At 34.1% G+C, this 27,989-nt stretch overlaps 2 protein-coding genes across 3 annotated transcripts in view; both read right to left on the bottom strand.

The window, feature by feature from the left end:
- The window catches only part of PGGT1B (protein geranylgeranyltransferase type I subunit beta), a 64,543-nt gene extending 64,009 nt beyond the window's left edge, over positions 1-534 (bottom strand). Inside the window, exon 1 of the mRNA XM_044662316.1 lies at positions 457-534. Within this exon, the coding sequence (XP_044518251.1) occupies positions 457-458 (2 nt within the window). The 5' untranslated portion in view covers positions 459-534. The remainder of the gene's footprint in view (positions 1-456) is intronic.
- On the bottom strand, positions 409-27,469 carry CCDC112 (coiled-coil domain containing 112). 2 transcript variants are annotated; one of them, XM_044662290.1, is made up of 11 exons: positions 27,270-27,469; positions 24,075-24,196; positions 19,693-19,814; positions 16,408-16,497; positions 15,858-15,933; positions 15,613-15,633; positions 13,030-13,420; positions 9,933-10,337; positions 1,703-1,798; positions 606-724; positions 409-525 (listed from the first exon to the last, which is right to left on the bottom strand). In XM_044662290.1, the coding sequence occupies exons 1-11, from the start codon at positions 27,447-27,449 to the stop codon at positions 495-497; spliced, it is 1,653 nt and encodes a 550-aa protein (XP_044518225.1). In that variant the 5' UTR covers positions 27,450-27,469; the 3' UTR covers positions 409-494. The 2 variants fall into 2 exon arrangements, with proteins under 2 accessions (XP_044518225.1, XP_044518233.1); XM_044662298.1 differs by lacking the exon at positions 15,613-15,633 and having other exon boundaries at positions 457-525.
- Positions 27,470-27,989: the final 520 nt, after the last annotated feature.

Genomic DNA, 27,989 nt, shown 5'->3' with positions numbered 1-27,989 from the left:
AATATTCTAAATTAATCAAATAAATAAATAAATTTAAAAATAAAAAATAAGTTTGATAATTTCACAAACTATCATCTATTTTAATGTATTAAATTTTTTTCACTATCTGTACAAATATAGTTTTCCCATACTGCAAAATGATAATAAAGGTATAAGGGGAAAAGTCCACTTACTGCATGTATTTAGGTTAACAATAATAAAAATTTCTATTTATTTTCTTCAATTTGCTATTGCAATATTAAAAAATCCAAATTAGACATAATTATCTTCTAGAGTAAAAAAAATAAATAAAAAGGTTGTAGCCAGGAATATACCTTAATATCTAGTAATCAGGTACTGCACAATCATATTTACAGTGTTAGCAAGGAAAATGATGATTTCTGAACATTTCTGAACACTGGTTACTTTTTATAGAAATCATTTATTTTCCTATGTAAAGGATATATTAATATTTACATCAATTGGATGGCAATATCAATTTGTTAAATTCTCTTCTACAATCCTTGTCTCCAGGTGGGAATAGCCCTGTGGACAGAAATTGTAGAAACGGCATAAGGAAATGAAAAAGACCTTAAAAAATGTTTTAACTTTATTTATTTTTTTACCTATGTGGTATATGCAGAAGAGGTCCTGCACCTGTTGGACCTCTCTCTTTTGTACGTTCTTCCCATCCTTTGGTAAGTTTGTACAATCTGGATGGATCCCGACTAACATTAATTTCAACCTGTCAACAAAAATGAAATTATTACCTATTAAATTATATTAACTATGAAATTAACAAGAAGACATTAATTTGATCTTTGAGTAGGAAAAGCAATTTTATAAAATATTAACATTAATGAAAATTCAATAGAAGCTTTTCAACAAGTAGCTACTTTTATGTTCAAGAAATCACTTTATTTTCTTAAAGAGAGGCTATGTTTAGTCTATTATTTTATAAATCAAGGGTTTCTAATTATGCAATAGCAACTTAGTAAGTTACTTTTAAATACTTGCTATAGTTCTTCCAATTCTCCTTCAAAATAAAAGTTTTAAGAGGTTTTTTTTTTTGAAGCCTTTTTCATTTCCTTGTAACTTATAGACTATTTCTTTCCACAAGGCTATGCCAACCTGGACAGACACAAGGATTATAGAAAACAGTTTAGCAAACAGAAATTGACATTCAATTAATATGAATGTAGTCATCTTTTTTACATAAGAAAATAAATGATGATGACTGGACTAGAAATCAAATTTCTCTTTTTTTATGCACTAGATTAGAGAAGTCCTCTTTATCCACTAGCAAGTAAGTAAACCCACTTGTCCATAGTAGCATCAGGGGACCTAAGTAATACCACTTGAATGTCAAAAAGTATGACAGGCAAATCTAAGACAGGTGGGAAGCTATGGGAAAGGAAAGAAGGAAAAGAAAGAATCAAGGAAGGGAAAAGAAAGAGAGATAGAAAGAGAAATCTCTGCTTTTTAAAACATAGATATTTAATCATATATTGCCTCCTTAGTTTCACTAGACTTTACTTTTTTCTACTTGAACAAGCACTTAAAAAATTTAAAGGGGGTACAATAACGAAAAAAGAGCTGAAGAAGTAAATCTGCATTTTAAGTATTTTATGTATTCATCCTTAATGAAGGGGTAAAAAATAGGATAATATTGCTTAAGATTTTATAAATCTATAAATAAATTTTATAAGCTAGGATACAGTACCTTTTCCTTTAATTTTTCCAATCTTCTTTCTTTTTCTCTCTTTTCCTTTGTCTTTGTTTGTCTTTCCAGAATTTTTAATTCAAGTTTATGTAAATCCTAAAGTATACATACAAAATAGAAAAGGAGATATTTTCTGAAAATGAGTTAAAATTAAAATGGAATTTGCTTGAAAGTCTAGTTGTTTGATGACTGTACTGGAAGTTAGAAACCTTTTCTAATCCTGACTCCTAAATAATCAAATAATAATAATAATAATAATAATCTGTTAATATAATAATAATAATTAATGGCATTTCTCTTTGGATCTCAGTTTCTTCCTTTGTAAAATGAAAGGTAATCTAATTCAAATTTCTAAATTTGTTCTCCACTCTAATATTAGATATTTCTAAGATTTTTTAAATTACTAATAGAATTTATTTACAAGTGTCTCAGCCCTCCCATATCATAGAAGGCATCATCCAGGAGACAAAGATATACATATACATTATGTCCTACATGTTTCCATTTTTTAGTTCATTTTCTGAAGATAACATTAAAAAGTATAAAACCTGAAGCTATGGGGGCAGCTGGGTAGCTCAGTGGATTGAGAGCCAGGTCCTAGGTTCAAATCTAGCCTCAGACATTTCCCAGCTGTGTGACCCTGGGCAAGTCACTTAACCCCCACTGCCTAGCCCTTCTGCCTAAAAGGGTTTAAAAACAAACAAACAAATAAATAAAAATAAAATAAAATAAAATAAAAATTGGCAAATACAAAATATTTTTAAAAATAATAAACAAAAAAAAAAACAACCCTGTAGCTGTGTATAATATTCTCTTAGTTCTACTCACTTAGCTGTTCGTTAGCTTTTTTTAAATTAGCCTATTTGTTATTTCTTATGGTGGAGTAGTGTTCCATCACAATCGTTTCCCACAATTTGTTTAGCCAATCTCCATTTGATGGGCATCCCCTCAATGTCCCATTTTTTGCCACCACAAAGAAGGCTGCTATAAATATTTTGGAACACCTACGTTCTTTTTCTTTTTCCCTGATTTCCTTGGGAAATAGACCCAACAATGTTTTATAATTCTCTAGGTATAATTCCAAATTGCTCTCCAAAATGGTTAGATAAGTTCACAGCTCCAACAACAGTATATCAGTGTCCTCTTTTTCTGACATCCTCTACATTTGTCATTTTGCTCTTTTGTCATGTTAGCTAATATGGTAGATGTGAGATGATATCTCAGAATTATTTTATTCTGAATTTCTCAAATCAGTGGTGATTTAGAGCATTTCTTCAAATGCTTATATATGGCTTTGATTTCTTCATCTGAAAATTGTCTGTTCATATCTTTTCCCATTTATCATTTGGAGGATGGCTCTTACTCTTAAAAATTTGACAAAGTTCTCTATGTTTTAGAACTGAGACCTCTAAGAGACTGCCTACAAAATTTTCTCCCTGATTTTTTGCCTTCTTCTAATTTTGGCAGCATGTTTTATTTGTACAAAATTTTTTTAATTTACTGTACTCAAAATTATCCATTTTACATCTCACAATGCTCTCCATCTCTTTTTGATGTATAAATCCCTCTCCTACCATAAATCTGTCAGGGAACATATTCTTTGTCCTTCAATTTATTTATGATAGCTCCTTTTAGGGGGCAGCTGGGTAGCACAGTGGATTGAGAGCCAGGCCTAGAGTCAGGTTCAAATTCCTAGGTTCAAATCTGGCCTCAGAGCAGTGATGGGCAAACTACGGCCCCGTGGACCAGATGCGGCTCCCTGAAATGTTCTATCCTGCTGCGTGACATTATTCCTAATCTGACAAATACAATGAGTAGGATACAATACAATGAAACTTCGAAAGAGTTGCCTTAGAAATAGACTGACAGATGAGCATTTCCATTCCTTTGGCCCCCTCTTTAAAAAGTTTGCCCATCACTGGTCTAGGTACTTCCCAGCTCTGTGAGCCTGGGCAAGTCACTTAATCCCCATCACCTACCCCTTACCACTCTTCTGTCTTGGAACCAATACACAGTATTGATTCTAAGACAAAAGGTAAGGGTTTAAAAAAAACAATAGCTCCTTTTATGTCTAGATCATGTATACATTTTGATCAGATCTTTTTTTAAAAACCCTTTCCTTCCAACTTAGACTCTGTGCATAGTACTGGTTCCAAAGCAGAAGAGTGGTAATGGCTATGCAATGGAAGTTATGTGACTTGCCCAGGGTCACACAGCTAGAAAGTGTCTGAGGCCAGCTTTGAACCCAGGACCTCCCATTTCTAGGCCTGGCTCTCAATCCACTGTGCTACCCAGTTGCCCCCCCATTCTGATCTAATCTTAGCAAATGGCATAAGAGATTGCTCTATACCTAGTTTCTGCCAAACTATTTTCCAGTTGTCCCTATAATTTTTACCAAATAGTGATTTCTTATCCCAAAAATCTGGATCTAAACTTTTGCCAACTAAAAGGTTACTATAATCTTGCCTATTCCACTGATCTATTAGCCAGTACTAGATAGTTTTGATAATTACTGCTTTGCAATACAATTTAAAATCTAGTATTGCTAGACCCCCTTCCTTTACATGTTTTTTCATTAATTCTTCTGATATTCTTGATCTTTTGTACTTCCAAATGAATTAGTATTATTTTTCTAACACAATGCCATAATTTTTTGGTAATTTAATTGGGATGGTATTGAATAAGTAGATTAGTTTAGGCATTTTAATTATATTGTATCTTGACCATCCATGAACAATTAATATTTCTCCAGTTATTTAGATCTGACTTTATTTGTGTAAAAAGTTTTATAAATTTGGAATTATGCCCAAAGGGCTTTAAAAGATTGCATGTCCTTTGACCCAGTATTCACTACTAGGTTTGTACCCCAAAGAGATTTTTTTAAAAGTTTGTACAAAAATATTTATAGCTGTGCTTTTTGTGGCAGCAAAAAATTGGAAAACAAGGGGGTATTCCTCTATTGGGGAATGGCTGAACAAATTGTGGTATTTGATGGTAATAAACTGCTTGATTTCTATATGAACTGGAAGACCTCCACGAGCTGATGCGAAGTGAAATGAACAGAATCAAGAGAACATTGTACACAGTAAGAGAAACATTGTGGGACAATCAAATGTAATGGACTGCTATTAATAGCAATGCAATGATCAAGAACAATCCTGTGGAACTTATGAAAAAGAACGCAATCCACATCTAGAGAAAGAATTATGGGAGTAGAAAAGCAGAAGAAAAACATATGATTTATCACTTGGTTATATGGGTATATGATTTGGGGTTGTGGTTTAAAAAATTACCCTATTACAAATATGAATAATATGGAAATGGGTTTTGAGTAAGAAGACATGAATAAACCAGTGATATTGCTTGTCAGCTCTGGGAGCGGGGAGGAAGAGAATATGAATCATGTAACCATAGAAAAATATTCTAAAACAATATATTAATGAGGAGAAAAAGTGTTTTATAATTATGTTCCTATAATTCCTGGGTTTGTTTTAGCAGGTATACTGCCAGATATTTAATTCTACCTATTTTAAATGGAGTATCTCTTTCTATCTCTACTTGCAGGACTTTGTTAGTAATATATAAAAATGCTGATGATTTATATCCTACTACTCTAATATTATTGATAGTTTCAACTAACTTTTTAGTTGAATATTTAGGACTTTCCACATATACCATCATGTTGTCTCCAGAAATAGTTTTTGCCTATTCTCTTTGCCTATTCTGGTTCCTTCAATTTATTTTTCTTCTCTCATTTCTATTGCTGGCATTTCTAATACCATGTTATATAATATTAGTGATAATGAACATCCTTGTTTCACTCCTGATCTTCTAGCTTCTAGCTTTTCCCCTTTACAAATAATTCTTGCTAGTGGTTTTAGATAGATGGCTTATTTAAAATAATTTAGAAAAATTTTAAGAAAAAATTCATTTAGACCTGTGCTTTCCAGTGTTTTTAATAGGAATGAGTATTGTATTTAATGTCAAAAGCTTTTTATGCATCTATTGATGTAATCAGTTTTTATTACTTGTTATTAATATAATCAGTTATGCTGATAGTTTTCCTTATATTAAATCATCCCTGTATCCCTGGTATAAATACTGTTTGGTCAATGTATATCTTTGTGATATATTGTTATAGTCTCCTAGCTAGTGTTGTGAGGAAAATAAGATTAGTTAGTTAATTAGGTATTAAGATGTATTTAGCAGGAAGGAGCTGGAGCTGGGAATTCCAGGTGGAATGAGGGAGGAGGAAGAGTGTCTGTGCTCTGAGTGGGGCTCCATTAGGGGTTAACACAAACTGGGGTTAGCCCTGGGAGCACTCAGAGTAAAAGGACATCTTGCATCCTGATTTTCCCCTGGGATCCTGTGTGTGTGGCATCTAGCAAAAAGGACAAGATCTACAGAGCCAAGGGAAGAGGAGAAGTTTGAGTTCTGGTGGATAGTGCTTCAAGCAAAACCCTCACTACTTGGTACCTGGGACCACTTTGACTCCTGGCATCCAGAGATCAGCAGTGGATTGCAGTGAGAATCCCAAAGCCACAAAAGCCCTAGCTGTACTCAAGCCTGGCAGGTTCCAGGTCTGAGGCAGACACCCAGAGACTCCATTTATAGCTCCTTGAGCCCTGTTAGTTTAGATCACTTAGATAAGAGTAGAATAAGTACTCCCATTGCCCTGTGGTTTTATCCTTTAGATTTTAAGCATAGAAATCCCTTTCCCACCTTTTAGTCAAACATAATTAAAGCTGTTAAGTCCCTATTACCTTGTCAGCCTGTTTCTAGACTCTGGCCTAGGGGAAGCTGAATGACAGTTAAGATCAACTACCATTCCTGTGGGAATCCAGTAAACTCTGGTCTTTCCATCCTGGTCCAGTCTCTCATAAATCCCAGAGTGTGTTCCCACAAACCACTTAGTTTATTTATAATATCTCTGGTGACCCCATTACCTTACATATATTTTCCACACTAGTATTTATTTATGATTTTTGCACCCAGAAACATTAATGAAATTAGTCTGTAATTTTCTCTCTGTTTTTGCTCTTCCTAGTTTAGGTATCAGCACCATATTTGTTTCGTAAAAAAGAATTTGGTTAAACTCCTCCTTTACTTGTTATTTCAAATAATTTATTTAATATTGGAATTAGTTAATCTTTAAATGTTTAGCAGAATTCACTTGTAAATCCATCTAGACCTAATGCTATTTTCTAACAAAGATCCTACTTGCACAAAAATATTTATAGCAACTCTTTTTTTGTAGTGGCAAATAATTGGAAATTGAGGGGATATCCATCAGATAGAGAATAGCTGAACAAATTATAGTACATGTCGGTCATACTATTGTGCTATAAGAAATGATAAGCAAAAAATGATAAGCAAAATTTTAGAAAAAGCTGGAAATATCTGCATGAAATGATACAGAGCAAAATATGCAGAACTGAGAGAACACTGTACACCAGGGATGGGCAACTTTTTGAGCTTGGTGTATCAAAATTTGCCAAGCATAACTCAGGTAGTGTGTCACTTTGAGAAAAAAACTACAATTTTGCGATATTTATAGTTTAAATAACAAAAATGTATAATTGTAATATATAACTATTTAATAAACTAAAATAGGTAAATTAATATAGGTAGAATTGTCATATAGTAGTGCACAGAGTGCCTATACTACACTACAACAAATGTTTCATCCTCAGCATGCGGCCCCATACTTCTCTGTATGCGGTCGCACGCAGCCACATGGCATAGAAAATTGCTACACGTGTCAGTGCTGACATGTGTGTCATAGGTTTGCCATCACCGCTGTACACAGTAAAGCAATATTGTATATGTTTTCCCAAAAGTTCACCAAAAAGTTTAACCTAATATATTAGAGGACTCACTTTCTTTATCTTGATATACGTTAATATCCATCTTTAGTTCTTTAGATATATTAATGGTACTCCATATCTTGCTACCATATAGCAATAACAATAAAATGTCAGTATTGAAAGGATGAGTCTTTTCTTTCATAGGAAACTTGGATTTAGTAAAAGAGCTTTGTAATTTCCAAAAAAAAAATCAATCACATGTTCCTCTTCCTCCTATTCAATTCTGAGCCTAGTTCACTGTCCATTCATATTATCTGTCCCATATATAAATATTTTTGGACAAGCTCTATAGGATGTCCATACAAATGCATTATTGGTGAACCTATCACTGTAAAAAGCAATATGGAAAATAAAAGTAACTAAAATGTCTATATCCTTTGACCCACCAATCCCACTAAGAGAATATGCACAATGACTATAACAATGTAGGGGCAGCTGGGTAGCTCAGTGGATTGAGAGCCAGGCCTAGAGACGGGAGGTCCTAGGTTCAAATCCGGCCTCAGACACTTCCCAGCTGTGTGACCCAGGGCAAGTCACTTGACCCCCATTGCCTACCCTTACCACTCTTCCACCTGTAAGTCAATACACAGAAGTTAAGGGTTTAAAATTAAAAAACAAAAACAAAAACAATGACTATAACAATGTAAATATTAAAAACCACTAAAATGAAATAAAATTCTAAATGACTGAAAAACAATGATGGTCCTGGAAATTAAATACTTTCCTCTTTATGGTAGCAGGGCAGAGGGCTACTAAGGCAAAATTTATGTGTATGTGTATATGTATATACATATGTACATATACATAAACACACTATATACAATACAACAACTTCATTGTTGTTGTTGTTGAGATAGCTAGATGACCCAGTGGATAGAGTGCCAGGCCTGGAATCAGGAAACACTCATCCTCCTGAATTCAAATTTGGCTTCAGACACTAGCTGTATTACCCTGGGAAAGTCACTTAACTCTGTTTATCTCAGTTTCCTCATCTATAAAATGAGCTGGAGAAAGACATGGCAAACCATTCCAGTATCTTTGTGAAGAAAACCCCAAATGAGGTCATGAAGTTGAACATGACTGAAACAACTAAATAACAAAAATACAATGTATGTAATAATATATAAAAACATATATATGCATATACTATATGAGTGTATTGTCAGAAATATTAGATATTTTTCTTAATTAAATTCTTACTAATAGATGTAATAATAAAAAGGGGGGGCCAGTAATGGATGTTGGTAGAAGGGAGAGTGAGAGAAATCAAGTCTGTGTGGTGACTCTCTCCTCACCACTCCCCTGGGGCCAAGTACACACTGGGAGACTTTAAGGGAGTATCACACCAAAACTGGGTGACCTAGATGGTCGTGCTGTCCCTCGAGAGTTGAGGGCAAGGCGACAAGAAGAGGTAAGTGGTACCCCAATCCTATCCTGAATAAGGATGGGGTTCACTTAAGCCTCCCCCAAGGTCAGTTAACTGCACAGTGGGAGGTCTAGCTCAAAGATGGAGGCTGCCAGTCCAGGTTGTGGTTCCCCTCTCCCTTGTTGTCTCTCAGGCACTCAAGAATGCTATTTGACTGATGAATGGTTTTTGTTATTCACAAACCAGGGATTGAGGAAAGGGGTGAAGGGCAGAGGGATTTGGGGTGCCCTCTCTCCACTAATCCTATGAGATCTGTCACTTAGACCAGAAACAAGGCAGTTCCAGCTCCTAAGCTCGCCCCCTCCCTGCCCCCACTTCCCCTTCTATTTCTCCCTTCTATTTCTATTTCTATCCTTTTCCTATAATTGCAAGTTTTGACTGAGAAGCGTCTCTCAGCAAGGACAGGTAATGAGTGAGGGAGTCTAAGAGATTGCTCCCAATGGAGTCCAAAATCTTAGTTGACTTGATGGTTGTAGTGTTGAAGGATGAGTTGTGTTGTAATGGCAGTGATCAGGGAATCAGGATTTCAATTTCCAAGAGAAATATCCTCAGGAAGGCCTCCGGACCGGATCAGAGCTGGGTTTTCTGCCTCCTCACTCCTCCCAGCCCCCAGCCAGAAGACCCATTCTTCTCCCTCTTCCTGGGAGAAATCCCCAGAATCCTCTGCTGGTTTCAACTGCCAGCAACTGCCTTTTCCTCCTTTGGTTCCATCTCCTTTCCTCAAAATTCCATTCCTTACAAAGAGAAGAACCCTTCCACCCAAAGTCAAAAGGTATCAACATGTATTTTGAAAAAAGAGAGCATGATAATGAGGGAAAAACTATTAAGGGAAATATATCATAGACACACTATCTGCATGCACACATATATCTATATCTATATCTATATCTATATATATTCACAGACATATATGTAAAACATAAATATATATGCTTACCCTCTCTTGAAACCTAATAATTTCATTTAGAGCCATTTTTCTTTTTTCTTCTCTTTCAGCCTTCTCTTTCATCTCTTTTTCAAGTTTCAACAATTCCTCTTGTTCTTTCTTCTGCTGAGTATATTTTTCTAGTAGTAATTTTAAGTGAAATTGGCGCTGATATTCTCTCTGTTGCTTTTTCTCTTTTTCCTCTTCTTCTCTTAACTGAGATGCTTGTTTCATTGATAATTCCATGATTTTCTGCTTTTTCCAGGCTTCAATTGCTAATTTCTGTTTCTTTCTTTGTTCCTCTTTTTGTTTTTGGACATCTTGTTGAAGATCATTAAGTGCATCCTCTGATTTTTCTTTTAAAATAAACATTTCTTTTTTTCCTTGCTGCTTCTTTGTTTTCCACTTCTGAATAGACTAAATAATTTAAAATAAAATAATTTTATGATTACTTTAAGTCACAGGTAATCAAACTATAACTATTTATAACTATCAAACTATATATATTTTTCCACAAAGACTACACAGGATTCTTTTCTAGTTAAATTTTAGAATTATTTTGTGTGTTTTGTTTTTCTTAAAGAAATGCAAATGTTTTTCATAATCATTTTGAGAACTTGTTGTACTTTACTTTTACAATACTAATTATAAATTCTATTGATTCTTTGGGTCTCCTTTTCCTATCTAATGTACTTTTCACACATTTCAATTCTCTACTTTCCATGCCTCTGCTTGTACCTTCTACTCTTTATATCCCTTTCATCTAGTCATCTCACTCCTGTTTTTAAATCTGTCTTAAAGCTGCACTTTTTTTTTTCTGTGATTGTCTGCTAATTTGACACTGTACCAGGAATCAATAGTGAAATAACTCAATTATTATATAAAAGTTGAGTATTAACACAAGCAATGTTGGGCTTTTAAATGAAGGAAATACACTAAACTCTCTCCCAATCTTTAATCTATGTCTTTCTTCACAGCATATATAGGACTTTTATCCTTACTTAAAGAATGAATGTCAATAATAAAAAGAGCACCCACTGTCTCTGAAAATCATAAGATTTGGATTCAAAGTACTAGCCTCTGGCACCTCTATATGACTGAAAGCAAATCACTTAACCTTCCTGGGACTCAATTTCCTGAACTTTATAATAAAAGAGTAGGACTCACTGGCATCTGAGATTTCATACATAAAATAAGCTGCTGCTTATTTCTCTTCATGCTTCTTACTCAGTACTTAAAACATTCCTTGTCCTGGTTCATCATCTCTAGGTATAGTTCAAACTGCTACAGAGTATAAGGAACAGAGCTGCCAAATGGCACCTGTTTCTGCACCCTGCACTACATCAGTCCCCTTCTTCTTATTCTAATGCACAGTCACAGATACTTGCTCAGTGATCCTGAACTAGACGTTTTTGAGTGGTGTCCTTCTGTCTAGACCTGATTCCCATTGCTGGCAGACCTCTACCTACCTCTCTATGCTAACATAATTTGAAAAAAGGGTTCAATGTGATTTTCCCTTGGGTTTCCCAAATAGGACTAGATCTGGTGTTTTTCTATGCCACTGCTGAAATAGCTGTGGTAGGAAGCTGGACTGTATTGCTTCTTCCTACTCACTACCTTAGCTGATCTTTCCATTACTTTGATTATGGCACTGTTTTTCTTGATTAAGACATGGATGCCCTCATCCAAGCACAATAAGATGCCCTTCTTTAAAACCTGACTATGAAGAATAGTGCAACACATGACAGTTGGTGTTTTTAAAAACTTTCATTAGACATCCTAGGCTAGTTTCTGATTCCTTTATCAATAAATGATGATTAGTGCAACTTATTTTGCTATGTCATTTGAAGAGATGAAATGGCAGTAAAAGGAGAGTGCTAGTTATGCTTTGATGGACAATACTCCAACAGACTATAATTTTCATATCAATTGAATTGAAAACTTCTCTTTCTTTTCTTATTTTACTTTTAGAAGACATGCTCAATTTAGGCTGATAAGGACCTCTTTCTTGTTCACCAAAGATGTTCTAATTTAACTTTTTTAATATCATAAACCAACTATCAAATGAAATATTTGGTAGCTTTGAATAAGACCTATAGTAATCTGAATAAAGGCTGTTTCTGTCACTCATTACTCATTTTACTCCAGGCATTATAAATGGTAGCATCATTGATCTTCATGTAAGTGTTTAACCAAGAAGTCTGAGGCATTTATACTATTATAGGCAATTCATTAAAATTTGGTTTTCCATTTCCTTTTCTTACCTTAACTATACACCAATATGTATGTTCAAATTAAAAAAACATATTAAATTAAAATATAAAAATACTTTTTATCACTATTTCAGCAGGATATATATGATAAAGATTACAGGTACTGGGCATGCCTAATGTTCCTATTTTTTAGAATAGGAGTTGGAGGGGAAGAGGAGGGCCAGTGGTAAACAACTGGTAACCTGGGGGAATGGGGAATACAAGCTGTGCCCAAATAGACATTCTATATATTTTTACAATATCTAGATCATAAAATTTCTTACTTTTTCCATAGTGGTTTTTTTAAAAACCCTTGCCTGTCTAAAAATTGATATGGAGTATTGGTTCCAAGGCAGAAGAGTGATAAGGGCTAGGCAAGGGGGTTAACTTGCCCAGGGTAACACAGCTAGGAAGTGTCTGAGGCCAAATTTTAACCCAAATTTTAACTCCTAGCTCCAGGCCTGGCTCAGTACACATTTTAAAGCTAAAGAAACATAATTAAATTTGTAATTAAAATAAAATGCAAAGCAATTTGGGGTGATACCTTAGCATACATTTGGGCACATATAGCAAAACATGTATATAGTACACCATACTAATACATACATAAAATAATAATAATAATATATACAACTAGTTTAAAATTGATCATGTTAAATGGGGATTTTCTGTTCAATATAAGTTTTATTTTAATTAAGTATAAACTTATATTAATTCTTAAGTTTTGAATATACTTAGTGCATAGAAAGGTGAAATGAAGGGGAAAAAAGCTACAGACTGACCAAAGATGAATGAAAAGAAATATATACAAACAGTAAAAGCTTATTTTTCAAAAACTACATAAAATAACAATTTACCTCTTTTTTTCTTTCTTCTAAAGAGAGAAATTTTTGATACCATTTTTCATGTAGTTGAACTTCATCTTCTGTCCTTCCAGGCAAACACACTAGAATTTCTTTTATATAGCTTGGCTTCCCTTTGTGCTTATTTCTCACTTTTAGAAAACACTGGTGATCATAATCATCCCATCCTCCTTTTCGCCCTCCTGTTTGCTGAAGGAACTTTTCAAAATCTACTACTTCTTCAGGAAGATTGTTTGGCATCAGTAAGTCCAAAGGAACTTTGCTTGATGATTCCTTGAAAAGTCTTTCTGTTCCTGAATTAGTCACTGGCCAGGTCTCAATTTTTCTTTCTAAAGCATTGAGTTCATTAGTAGTTATTTTCTCTTCTTTAATAAGATCTTCATATCTAAAATAAAGAATAACATTTGAATAGTAAGCTTTTCTAAAATATCCACATTAATCTTCCAGTATCATGATACAGAAAGAGCCTGACTTTGAATTCTTAAAAGTTTCTAGGTTCAAAGTCTTGACTTTGACATCATTTAACATCTGAGTCTCAGTTTCAGAAGTACAAAATAAAAATATTTGTACTATCCACCTCACAGGGAGCAAATGCAGTCAGATGAATGTGACCCAAGGCTAATCAGAGCCCAGTATTAATAATTGATCCAACCCCAGGTGGGACCTGACCATTCAGGGTCCTTCCTGGGCAACTGTTATTTAAAGAAGGAATTATAACAACTAGCAAGTATAAGAAGGAAAATTTAGGTATTTATAGATATATATTAAAATATGTGGCAGCCAGGAATCAACAATTCAGGTTGATTCCGTAATTAAATCAGACCCAAGTCAGCATTGGGTTGAGGAGTTTATTTACAATCTGGTAGGTAAAAAGTAGGAATAAAGAGAAAGGGGGAGGCTAGTCCAGGCCTTTGGCCTGGACGGAGAGAGAAGGTTAAAGGCTAAATAAATGAAGCTGCAAGCCGCAAGGCCTAACAGCCAGATAGACAGAGTTTAGAAATGGCCCAGCTAGGCCAAAGAAGTCAGCCTAACATACCCACGTGACAATACAGAGTGTAAGCGTTCTGTGGTCTCAGGAGATGCTTCTGCTCCCAGTTCGAGACGGCAACTACCCCCACAGGAAGTTCACTAACTTACTTAAAGAGATAGTGTCTTTCATCACTTCCTGTGGTCCACCTCTAATTCAAATGGACAAATGGCAGTTTCTACATTGATTTGGACTGCCCAAAGGGCAGTCCCTTATTCTTGATTTGTTACTTATTGTCACGTGTGGGTAACTCATCTCCCCTCCCCACTAAGGGAGGTTAGGGTGACATCATTAGCATGCCTAAGTTGAGTAGATTTTTGACTATTAATGGGCTCGAGCTAATTCCATTTACACACAAGGGTGATTGGGGTTGGTGTTCCCCCATCACCAGCACTTAGGGAGAATACAAAGATATGTCCATCTCACTAATATTCCACCTCACTAGAGATATATCTCCTCTAGGATCCTTTTCTCTTTCTTTATAACACTACTGGGTAACAAATCGGGACCTCTGTAATACAGAGAGGAGAAAGGGAAGAGAATAAGTATTTATTAAACCCTGTGCTAAGCACTTCACACATATAATCTCATTTGACTCTCACAACAATCCTGTGAACTAAGTGCTATTATTATCCCCATTTACTAGTTGAAGAAACTGAGACAGAGAATGATTAAGTCTCAGCAAGTTTTGAAGGCTGTATTTGACCTCAAGTCTTCAGGAATCCAGGCCCAACACACTTGCATTGTATCAACTATAAAACAAACCTGACACCTATGTTGTTCCCCTTCTTCTGCCAAAGTGATAATGGCAGAATAGTGAGACAAGCAGTTAGAAGGTACTGAAAATCAACTAGTTCTCTATCTACAAACATTAATTTAACTGTTGGTTTTCTTAATATGCAAACTTTATCCAATGATGATTTGATACATTCCAAGGGAAGCAAATTCAATCTATAATGACATTATAAATGAAAAGAGAAAATAAATTAATTTGCAACTAAGTTGGAATGAAGGAAGAAAGCACATTGTAAATTCTTATTTTACATACAAATGCAATGAGAAAAACCATTTCACTAAACACTTGGTCACTTTGCCTTTGAGAACTCAAAATAAACTTAATATAGGACAAAGAAATAGAAATTCTAGATCCTCCATATCAAGTCAATATGTACTTTGATATTCAGTGACTTCAATGAAATGGTAGGTACACTGGAAAATGGAAAAAATGTTGGAAATATAGTTTGGGATGAAGAAAGAAAGATGCCAAAGACTTGTAGACTACTCAAAAAAAAAGTAACATGAACAGTTTCTTCAAGAAGAAGCAAGAAGGTATTTCTTGAGAATGTACACTGTGGGAAATGTGATTGTTGGGATGTTTCTGCTTTGTTGTCGAGATTGCTGGGATGTTGTCTGCTTTGTGAGTCAAGAAAAGCTAATTTGTTTTATTTTTTTATTATATGAGAAAAGAATAAGATGACATTGGACATGGAGAAAATTTAACAGGATCACGAAAAATGAGTATAACTTATAGAAAGACAATTATTACTTACTGATTTGGCGTTTTGTTGTGTCTGTGTACAAATCAAAAATGAGGACAAGAATTAGATTTTAAAGTCTCATTAAAGAATATCATCCCTTTTTAAAAATTCATTTTGAACATATGTACACATTAAAAGTGATTACTTGAAAAAGAAATAACAAAGTCATGCCATACTACTTTTGTACAGTTTTAAAAATAATGGCAGAGTGAAAATAAACCTAATTGACTTAAAAATAAAAATATTTTAAAACATACATCAGTCTCTGCTCTTCTTTAAAAGTATTAATTGCATTTTCAACTTCTTCCATCATTTCTCTCAGTTTTTCAACAACTATAAAAAAGAAAAAACAACCTATCACATTTGCTTTACTTTAACATAACTAGTACACATGAAATTATAAGAAAAAAACTTGACTTTCATTCCATTTAAAAAGTCTTAATTTAAAGTTCAAGAAGAGTAGGAAAAGATAAGAACCTTAGAAAATAACCTAGTTTAGTGGGAACTAGTCTGTATACTTCAGATTCCCCAACTTTAAAAGAGAGGAAAATACCAGCCTTGACTAATTACAAACATCCTGGGATATGAAAGCAGTAGTGTTATAGAAACATCGTTCTTAGAGCTAACACAAAACATTCTGTGATGCCAAAACAGATATTGTAAACTAATGCAGTTTTCACACACATTAACACCACAACTTTTCTTTATCCTTTCTATTCAGTGCTAAAAAAGAATATATATTTGATATCTCAAAGCATAAATGAATCCCTCTCCCAAGATAAATACTAATACACAAAAAGTACTTACATTCAGGTGTAGATTTTACATCTTTCAACTGCTGTTGAAGTCTCTTTATGTGGTTATGTATTTTTGTCAAGTGTTGTTGTATTTTAGCTTCTGAAGAGATACCAAATAAAATTCAGTTCAAGTGCACACTAAGACTTTTGGGATACTCAATATAAACATGTTTTTCCTAACTCAGTGATTTTAATAGACCTGCCATTTTCTGCAACTTAGTTTTAAAGAACTAGAATAAGACCACCTCTGGATCACAAAGCCAAAGTAGAACTCTTCCACTATGTCATGCTGCTGCATCTCAACACATGGGAAATCTATGTACCCTATCCTTATGACAGTATGGGGTATGGTAACTACAGAGATCCCCAATTGCTTCTGGCACAATAGGGATCTATGATATGTCATTCAGAATAGTAGCTGATTTACACTCATTGATGTGTCATCAGGAACTCTATGGTCCTGTCCACAACAATTATTTCCAAGGACACCACAGACAAAAGCATCTTTTTAGCTTCCCTTGCTTTTAAGGTTGTTTATATTCTAGATTGGGAAGAAGTATATAAGCTATGTATAAGCTTGTGGGTCTGAAATATCCTTTTAACAATCTACACCAGGAGCAAGAAGGTGTGATATAAAGGAATCTCAAGGACCTAACCTCCATAGACACTGTCTTCTACTACTCAGGTCTATTAGATAATAAAGATTTAACCTTAAGCTAAATAAATAATGAAGCACTGCTATCCACACCTCGTTTCTCTGATATTAGGAGTCAGGCCTAGCTCAGCCTTTTGCCTCAGGTTGAAGCCACTTAACCCTGAGGTTCTTGCTTTCATCTCTGATACTTCTAGATATCAAGTCATGTTCTTAGAACACATTATACTTAACCTAAAGAAAATTATTTATTAAGCAAGTACTTAGTCAGCACAGGCCTATGTGCCTAGCAACCTGAGAATACAGAAAATAAGATAAAGATTGTGAGAACATCACAATATGAATTTTCCCACGACTTTGTCTTTGCTAATGCTGCTCCCTCTATCTGGAATGCTTTTCCCATGCCAAGTTTTGTGGTCCATTTCCACATATCACATCTAATGCTATGAAGCTCTGATCTCCATAGCCAAAAGTAATTCTCTTCTGATTTTCTATATTTCTTTAAATATTTCTTAATGTAAGGTCATATTCTATTTTGTGTTAAAATTATTTGATTGTATTTCTCTTCTCAGACCATAAACTTTAAGACAATGGAGATAGTTTTATTTTTATCTTCCATAGCACTTTATATATAATAGATGCTAAACAAATGTTTAATGCCAGTGAAAATTAAAACATTCCATGAGGAAATATTGAATTTCTTTATAGTTCGCATTGTATTGAAGAAATTAGAGCCTAAGGGTTCCTATTAACATACATTTGAAAGGCAGATTTTAAAATAGTACAAACTAATACTACCATTATGAAAGATACAGTTTCAGAAAAACTTGGGAAGATTTTAATAACCTAATGCAAAGGGAAGTAAGAACCAAGAGTACAATTCATAATGTAACAACATTGTAAAAGTAAACAATTTTGAAAGACTTAATTCTGATCAATGTAATGATCAACTATAACAGTACTGATCAATCATAAATGAAGAATGGCACTACACATTTTCCCAGAGATGGAAAGAATAAATATGCAAAATATGATATAGTTTTGGAAATGGCTAATATGGGAATTCATCTTTTGCCAAATATATTTATTACAATTTTTGTTTTGATTTTTTTTTCAGAGGGGGAGAGATGAAGAAAAATACTTGATAAATGAAAAAAAAAATTTTAATGGTTAAACCTCATGGAAGAAGGGGAGAAATTACTGATGAATTCTGGCTCTTAACTAGCTGCAATGCAGCTTCTTAAACTATGAACTTTCTTTATAAATCTTTATGTTTGATTTAAGACATTTTACTACATAATAACCATTTTACCCCTTAGCACTATTTCTTCTACTAATTATTATTCCTACAAGCATTTCTTATCAATTAAGTTCAATTCTCTACAGTTATCCCCAGTTAATCTTTTTAAAGACAATATTGATAAAGCAGCATCCATTGATTTGATGAATTGATGACTGTGTAAGATAAGATACCATAAGATACCATGTCTGGGGGTGATAACACTAGATTTGAGATTAGAAAACTAGATTTTGAATCTACCTTTCACACAAGTTGTACAAATAGATCAGATCACCTCTGGGAACTTCAGTTTCCTCATCTATTAAATGGGAGTAATGCTATCTATACCACCCATTGTGGTGAGAATCAATATGTAAAGTGCTATGTCAGATTATCATTACAATAATGATAATCAGGACACTATCCTTTAATATAGCAGTACACAGAATAACTAAGTAAGGTAGAAAGATCACAAGAATCAACTTCTGTTTATTAATGGAAATTACTACTATTAATTCATATTTTGGGGGCAAAATGGAGAGATGGAAGCTCAGCAAGAGCTTCCATCTCTCCATTCTGGGCATTTTTTCTGGCTTTCCCCTATGCTTGGAATGTTCTTCCTCCTCATTGCTTCCTCCTGACTTCCCTGGCTTCCTTCAAGTCCCAACTAAGATCCTACCTTCTCCAGAAAGCCTGATCCTTCTTGATTCTACTGTCTTCACACTTCCAATTGCTTCTAATTCATCTTTGTATATACCTTGTCTGTATATAGTTGCTTATGTATTTTCTCCCCTAATAGACTATGAGCTCCTTGAGGACAGACTGCCTTTTATACATTCCTTTATGCCTTTCATACCAATGCTTACTCCAGTGTTTGGCATATATTATAATTGCCTGACTGAATCAACAGACATTTATTAAAAATGAACTATGAGGGGCAGCTAGGTGGCTCAATGGATAGAAAGCCATGGAAATGGAAAATCCTAGGTTCAAATCTGGCTTCTGAGACTTCCTAGGTATGTGACTGTACAAGTAACTTAACACCAGTTGCCTAGCCTTTACCACACATCTGCCTTGGAAATGATACTTAATATTGATTCCAAGACAGAAGGCAAAGATTTTTTTAAAAAAATATGAACTATGTCAGGCCCTGGTGATACAAAGACAAAAATGAAACAGTCCCTACCCTCAAGGAGTTTACATCCTAACAGGGAAGAAAATATTTACAAATATAAGTTCATACAGAACATATGCAAAATAAATTTGAAGTAACACTGAAAGGGAGAACAAAAGCAGCAGAATTCATGAGAAAACAACCATAAAATTTTATTTTCCATAAGAGTTTCAATACATAAGGAGCTTACTTTCTGTTTTCCTGCTGTTAATCAGCTTATGTTCAAGTTCTTCCAACACAATAAAATCAATTCTGAAGTCATTCTTTTTGTTGTAGAGATAACCATGTTTATCTTTCTCTATATTAGCAATTCTTAAGGGGAAAAAACAATTGTGATAAGTGTAATTCAAAAACATTTTAAATTAGTTCAAGTACAAAGTATATTTATGACCTTTATAGTGATTTGTGCTGACTCATTCAAATAATAGTAATTATTAATTAAATAGTACTGTTATATATATATTTGGGAAATTTAAATTTAATAAAATTTAATTTTTATAAGTGCTTGCTTTTACTTATTGCTAGCCATCCAAACCTAAAGTAAAATATAATACTAAAAAGAATCTAACAAGAAATTAATAAGCAAATTCAATCCATAAATTCACAAAAATAAAAGTAAATTGCTTTATTCCTTATCAGTGAGGCACACTCTTCCATTAGTAATAATCATTCAAATATGTTGTCTTCTATGAAGTAGGTACTAACTCCTTAAACATTATATATATATAAAAGTTCCATTTAAAATTCAACCATTTAATTTTTAACTCTGACAGAAAGGTAAAGATTTTTTAAAGCTAAAAAATATTATATGCTTAACATACACTCTTTAAAAAGCACATTTTCATTTAGCCCAAAATGTTTTTAATTTATTAACATAACTCTGAAAAACAAAGATTTCCTGAGAGAAACAAATAAAATATTTTAATGTATACTACTGGCATTGTGTCAGTCAATGCTCACATGGGGAAAAAAATGGATGTGTTAGTAGATTAGCAACATCAAAAAGTAAGTAAATATGGGTTGAATGTATGTAATACATATATACTTAACAACTTTGCTGTGTACTAGCTAAGATTTTGCAAAAAATAAAGCTTGCATTTTTTAGGTGTACTGGCCTTAAAGACTTCAGTTAACAAAGAATGACATTATAATTCTTGAGTTTATTTTTAGCTTCACTTTGAGGATGTCCTCCAATTCTTTTTTTTCCTCCATTTATTTTTTTTTTAAACCTTACCTTTTGTCTTAGAATCAACACTGTGGGGGACAGGCAGGTGGCTCAATGGATTGAGAGTCAGGCCTAGAGATGGGAAGTCCAGGGTTCAAATCTTCCTAGCTGAGTGACCCTGGGCAAGTAACTTAACCCCCATTGCCTCGCCCTTACAGCTTTTCTGCCTTAGAACCAATACTGATTCTAAGACAGAAGGTAAGGGTTTAAAAAAAAAAAAAAAAGAAGCAATACTGTGTATGGGTTCCAAGACAGAAGAGTGATAAGGGCTAGACAATGAGGGTTAAGTGACTTTCCCAGGGTTACACAGCTAGAAAGTGTCTGAGACCACATTTGAATCCAGGACCTCTCATTTTCAGGCCTGGCTCTTATCCACTGAGCTCCTTCATCCATTCTTAAAGGTAGCCAATGTAAGAAAAAAGTTTCACTATCCATCCTAAGTGTTTGATTACTATTCTACTTTACTCTAAAGTTCAGGTTCCCACCTCAGGTGTCAATCAAAATTAGGGTTGCTAATTTTTTAATCAAAAATCAAAAAGGATTGTAAAAGATCCTCAGAAAAATAATCACTTCTCAGACCTCAAGTAAAATACAAATCAGGATGGAATATGAATATGAAAGGGCTTTTCTTAAAAAGGAAACATAGAGAAGCCAAGAGAGCAAAAGGTAAAGGTTTAGAAAATGGACTGAGTGTCAATTTTGCCATACTTGTTGCAGGTTTCCAAATTAGTGTCTCACCAAGAAAAGGTTAAGAATTATCTCCGTAAAGCAAGAATTCTGAACCTTTTTTGTGTTATGGGCTCTATGGTGTGCTGGAGCTGACCCATATAGGCCCAAGACCATCAGATGTTAAATTTTCAGTATAAACAGTTAAACTTTAGAAATAAGCAAATGCTACAAAGTAGAGTTTGATTGATTGATTTGTATTTTGCTTCAATTTAATAAAGTGATAGAGAAAATGTTAATAATACAGATTAAACTTTAAAATGTATCAGACTCCTATCTTTTTTTTTTTTTTCTGGGAAGCCAATTGTTAAAACATTTGCCAGCAAAACTCTTTGTGGATCCTTCTGGAAGTAGTCCACAGGTCCCTTCTCAGAATAAAGTTTTAAAATATGTAAAATAAAATACAAAAAATATGTAAAATAAAATACAAAATACAAAGTTTGCAAAAAAAATAAAAACCCAAACAAGTTCACATACCCCAGATTAAGAACCCCTACCCTTGAATTAGATTTGTGATACTGAAGTGGTGACTCTGAGCCAAAACTGACTAATCACATGAACAAGCAGCTCTTCCAAATTTTGTTTTGGAATATTACATTACACTAAACTCCAACCATGTATTTCTTTTCACTATGGACATAGTAAATATGGTTCCAAAATCACAGGACCATGAGAATCACTGAATTACATTAAAAGATCTGAACAGCTCTGTAATTCCAGAAAGTGGAAAGGCTGAACTCCATCTTAAGTCCTAAAATAGCTGTTATTCCTCACAGAGCACAAAAAAAAATTCATTATAATCAGAAATGTTTATCATATACATTTTAAAAGTAAATTCATCTAAATCTTAATTTTTTCAAGAAAAACAGTCCTGTTCTGTACTATATAACAGGTACTTTGCAGACACATCATCTAGGGCAATTTCCTCTTAATATGACTCTAGGCTTATCAAGTTATAATTCTTCATGTGTTTACCTTTTTATGACAAAAAACTGAAAGGAGACACTAACTTGAATAACCTGTTCAGTCTCTCATTCCTGACCCTCTCCCATCTTCAGTACCTCACAAACTGGTTTTAGTGAGGTATTCTGCAAGGCTTGGTTTCTGCTTTTTTTTTTTAAACATACATCAAACATTTAATTGGTATTTTTTTATGTGACGATACTTCTATTTTCAATCTAACAATTTATCGGTAGTTATCTTGATTAGGGAGTACAACATTAGCCAAGCTGGCAAAATTATAAATTATGCCTCTGTTTATTATTTTTCTGCCAAAATAGTTTTCTAAAATATATTTAAATTTAAATTTAAAATAAAATACTGGGTTAAGAAAACCTAATATAGTAGTAAATCATTACTCTAAATACTTGATTGCAAAATGTCATTTACTAACTTACCATTACCATGGGATAGCCATTATACTATTAAAAACCAACAATCTACTTTTAGGTGAGTATATTTTGATGATAAAGGAAAAGAAAATTATTTTATTTCCAAATTCTCATTTCATGTAAAGTATGTATTTAAAGATAAAGTATTATATAAAAGCAGTGAAATTTTACTTAATCAAGAAATATCTAATAATAGCACTTTTCACAAACTCGGAAATACTTTTTTTTTTCTCTAAAAAAAAAAGGTCTAAGCTGGGTGGCTAAGTGAATTCAGAGCCAGGCCTAGAGACGGGAGGCCCTATGTTCAAATCTGGCCTCAGACACTTCCTAGCTGTGTCACCCTGGGCAAGTCACTTGACCCCTATTGCCTAGCCCTTACCACTCTTCTGCTTTGGAGCCAATACACAGTATTGATTCCAAGATGGAAGGTAAGGGTTTAAAAAAAATTAAAAATTAAAAAAAAATTTTAAAAGGTCTAGATATAGAACTGCAACAAAAATATGTAATGTAATTTTAAATAAATATGTTTAATGAGTAAATGAGCTATTTGAGCAAAAAATCCTATAAAAATTCAAAAAGATTTTATTATGGAAGCCTATGGGAGCTGGTGCACTGTCTTCTATTTATTTTTTTTTCTCACTGCTTGGTACACAGTGCTAATCAATGAATGTTACTGATTACTTAGTAGAAAGGCTATCTAAGCATTAACAAACAAGAAATAATTATTGATTATAGAGCATATAAATAATGGATCTAGAACTGAAAGGCACACCAGAGGCCATCTAGTCCAATTTCCTTTTTTCACACATAAGGAAACCAATACCCACAGACTTGCCTGAAGTTAGTAAGAATCAGAGAGAGAATTTAAATTCAGCTTCTCTGACTCCGAAGTACACTTCCTTTCCCCTGTATCATACTGTCAGCTCTCATCTGTCTACATTACATGAAATAGGCTATTTTTTCAACTTTCAACTTTTCTTACCTTTGACCCATATACTCTTGCTTATTTTTCCCTTTTTCTAACCAGGGATTACAGGAAAATGAGTAAAAGAAGATTCTTCCTAAAGAAAATACAATCAGTCTGTTCCATTTAAACAAAACACTAGTATATTTAGTATACTACCATGATTCTTTAATTTTAAGTGGATAGTCTTTGAGAACTCCCAAAGAGCTCAATTGTCTTAGTTTGGAAGTAGAAAAGTTAATCTCTAATAGTTTTCTTAAACTTACTGATTTTTAAACTTTTCTGCTGTACGTATAAATTCAGTTTTCTTGGCCTGATCAGCTTTCTGCTTCCAGTTATGAAACTGACAAGGTCGAATTCCATCTTGAGTACCTAAATAGCTGTCGTTCTTCAAAGAATACAAAAAGAAATTAATCATCATTAGAAATGCTTGCTGTATACTTTTAAAAATGTAAATTCATCTGAAGCTTAATAATGGCTTAGAAGAACTATTTTGTTAAGATAAACTAAACGCTCAATAAACCCATAGGCATCAAGGTCATACAAGTAACAATTTTCTATTTGACAAAGTTTTCTGAGAAAACTAGAAAGTTTACACCAACATCTCCAGAGTATACAACAATAAGTTCCAAATGGATTCAGGACCTACTATAAAAGGCCATATCATAAACAAATTAGAAAAAAGTTATGGCAATACTTTTGCCATTATAGTTTTTTACAACTATAGAGAATTCTTAACTAAAAATGGGAAAGGGGTGATCGTGACAAATAAATATAATTTTTATTACATAAAATTGAAAAGTTTTTCTAAAATCAATGTAGTTAAAAGGGAAAAATATTTGCAACAAATATTTCACATGCTATTTTGGTGTCAAAATATGTAGGAAATAAATCAATTGATCAATCTACATATGAACAATAATGATTCCTTAGTTGGTCAAAGGATAGGAACAGGCAGTTTTTTCTCTTTTTTTAATGCCTAGATTTTTAAATTTTTTTTTAAATTTTATTTTTAAAACCCTTACCTTCTGCCTTGGAATCAATACTATGTGTATTGGTTCCAACACAGAAGAGCAGTAAGGGTTAGGCAATGGGAGTTAAGTGGCTTGCCCAGGGTCACACAGCTAGGAAGTGTCTGAGGCCAGATTCGAACCCTGGACCTTCCATCTCTAAGCCTGACTCTCAAACCCACCCAGTTGCCCCTGATGCCTAGATTTTTAAAAAATCATTTTTAACATTTTTTAAAAATTTGAGTTCCAAATTTTCTCCTTCCCTTCAGTTCCTGTCACCTGTTGAGAAAGCAAGCAATATATCAATTTTACATGTGAAAAATCATATAAAATATATTTCTATATTAGCCATGTTACTAAAAAAAAAGCAAGAAAAATAAAGTGAAAAAATTTTACTTCAATTTGCATTCTGAGTTTATCAGTTCTGTCTCTTAGAGATCCATAGCAATTTTCATCATAAATCCTTCAGAACTGTCTTAGATCATTGTATTGATCAGAAAAGCTAAGTCTTTCAGTTGATCATCCTTATAACACTGCTGTGATTACGTATAGTGATCTCCTGGTTCTGCTCACTTCACTTTGCATGAGTTCATATAACTATTCTGAGGTTTTTCTGAAAGTATCCTACTCATTATTTCTTTTAGCACAATAATATTCCATCACAATCATATATCCTTATTTTTACAGCCATCCACCAATTGATGGATATCCCCTCAATTTCCACTTCTCTGTCACCACAAAAAGAGCAGCCATAAATGTTTTTGTATACAAATGTCCTTTTCCTTTGATCTCTTTGAGTTAGTTGTGCTTTTGTTGGGTCAAAGAGTATGCACAATTTTATAGCCCTTTGAGCATAGTTCCAAATTGTTCTTCTGAATGACTAGATCAGTTCACAACTTCACCAATGTGCATTAGTGTCTCTATTTTCCATATACCCTCTATTATTTGTCATTTTCCTTTTCTGGCATGTTGAGAGTTGTTTTAATTGGCACTTAGAGCACTTCTTCATATGACTATAGATAGCTTTGATTTTTCCTTTTGAAAATTGCCTGAAACAGGAAATTGCCTGGAACTGCCTCTTTACAAGTCTTGTATGGTTTTTCTTTGAAAATTGACATATGAATGCTAATTTTTTAAATTGAAAATTTTAAGGTAAATATTTATTTAGTTCCCTTTTTTTGCTATATTCATTTGGCCTTAAGGCATTAAAAGGGCTTTGAAATTAAGCATAACTACCACATAATGTTATTAAAATAACAGTTTTACCCTGCCACAACTCTTTACTTTACTTTTAAAACTGTTTAATGGAGAAACTAAAGGGCTTGGACAAAAGCAAATTGGTAACAGGGTCTGAAAGTTCTATATCTGTGATATTAATATGGACACTTCTCTCGGACCCAGACTGCAGATTTCAGTCCATTCAAGATGGATTGATTATTCTTCCATAATTTGCTTGGGTTCCCTTTTAGGTCTAATAACATTCCATTAGAATTTATCTTTAGGAATTAGGAACACAAAAGTGTTATCTAAAGTTCCAAGAACTAGGGTGCTATCTGAAAGCTACTCCATTTAGCTCAAGATTAGCATTATTTATGAAATCATCATTTCTGAAAATGGAGAAGGATCTCAGCAGTTTAGGTATAAGGTATTATTCAGGTGTAATACAAAATAAACCTATTTCTGAAAAGAATGTAAATTAAATTTGATTAAGTTTTAATTCTATGTTAATTACATTAACAAATCTTACAAATACTTTTGTAAAAGTTAAAATCATCTACTTTACATCCAGATATTTAAATGAGTTACAAAATGGCAAATATGCCCCAAAGCACAGTTATTTGCATAATCAGGGCACTTTTAAAAGAAATAACTTTCTCAAAGTCTGGCATGGGATATTAAACTTTTTTCTGAAGGTGATGGAACAAAAAACCTTGGATGGATTAGGCACCCCTACTAAAGGATGAAAACAGCAACCGATAAACCAAAAGTGCTCAATCACTAGACCAAGGGAGGTCTCATTTTGCTATGAATTAGCTTATTTTCCTTCACATTTTCAATGGGCCAGTAGTAAACATTCATCAATCTATCGGTTTAAATGCAATTCTTCCTTGAGTGATCAGAGGTCTCTCTGCAAGAAGGGAGGGAAACTGTTTGGTCACATTTATACCTTCTTCTTTAACCTCCCACCTCCCCAAATTCCAAACTGTTTTCGAAACAATCTCCCTTAAGGTAGAAAAATAAGAAGCCAGACATTAAAAAAAACCAAAAACATTTATTCAAGGATGAAGTGCACCCCTGGGCCCACATCTCCACGTCCCACCTTTTCCAGTGGGTAGGAAAAAGTCAAAGACCAGCAGGAGAGAGCCCCGAGTCTTCCCCGCAGTCCCTCCCAGCCCTGGCCCCAGCTCGCCCCGCCCCCACACACCGATCCCTGGCCTAGCAGCCTCTCACCCTGACCAAGGACACAGGGACGCCCGGATGCTGAGCGGTGACGGAAATCCGCACTGTGGGCTCCAGCATAATGGCAGGGGATTTCACCTGCGATACTCCCGCGGTCGCAAGTGAAGTGGCTAAAGAGCGAGATTCGGCTTCCGCAGTAGCGGCCACCACTACTGTAGTCAAGGCGGCCATTTTTCAACAATCTTTCTGGTGCAAACGGAGAGCATGTCTGAACCGATGGGGCGGAGCCTGAAGGGGCGGAGCATGATGAGGGCGGGGCCGGCGACTCAGCTTCCAAGCACACCTTTAAGCTTTTGAGTGGAAACTCTCCTGCTCAGGTTGTGCAGGCCAAGCAAGCAGGTAGTGTGCAGGCTGACTGTTCATTTATTCTTACCTGGGCCTTCTTGGGAGGAGGGTGCAGTATCTATCTTAACTGGCTGTTATATGTTCATTCTGTTTTGTTTGCTTTTTCAATTTTTCAAATTCTTACTGGTGTCACCTCGAATAAATCAAAGTTATTAAGGTGGTAATGATAAAGGTTCTTGGGGCAGCTAAGTGGATAGAGTGCCAGACCTGAAGACAAGAAGGTCCTGGGTCCCAAATTTGACCTTGGAGACAATAAGTATTGATTCAGAGATAGAAGATAAGGGTTCTAAAAATAACAACGATGATGATGATAAAGGGTCCTTAAAGAAAGATGAAAATTGTAATCTGGGATCCCTAGAAAGATGA

The sequence above is a fragment of the Gracilinanus agilis genome, chromosome 1 (assembly GCF_016433145.1).
Source record: "Gracilinanus agilis isolate LMUSP501 chromosome 1, AgileGrace, whole genome shotgun sequence".
Taxonomy (NCBI): Eukaryota; Metazoa; Chordata; class Mammalia; order Didelphimorphia; family Didelphidae; genus Gracilinanus; species Gracilinanus agilis.
This window is presented reverse-complemented; position numbering and strand designations above follow the sequence as displayed.

Bases quoted from the DNA above. Each gene is read 5' to 3' on its own strand.
- CCDC112 (XM_044662290.1), bottom strand. From the start codon at position 27,449: ATGGCCGCCTTGACTACAGTAGTGGTGGCCGCTACTGCGGAAGCCGAA. The intron at 24,197-27,269 runs GTGAGAGGCTGC...TATTCTTTGAAG, and splicing joins TCCCTGTGTCCTTGGTCAGG to AACGACAGCTATTTAGGTAC. The intron at 526-605 runs GTAAAAAAATAA...TTCTGTCCACAG, and splicing joins CTTCTGCATATACCACATAG to GGCTATTCCCACCTGGAGAC.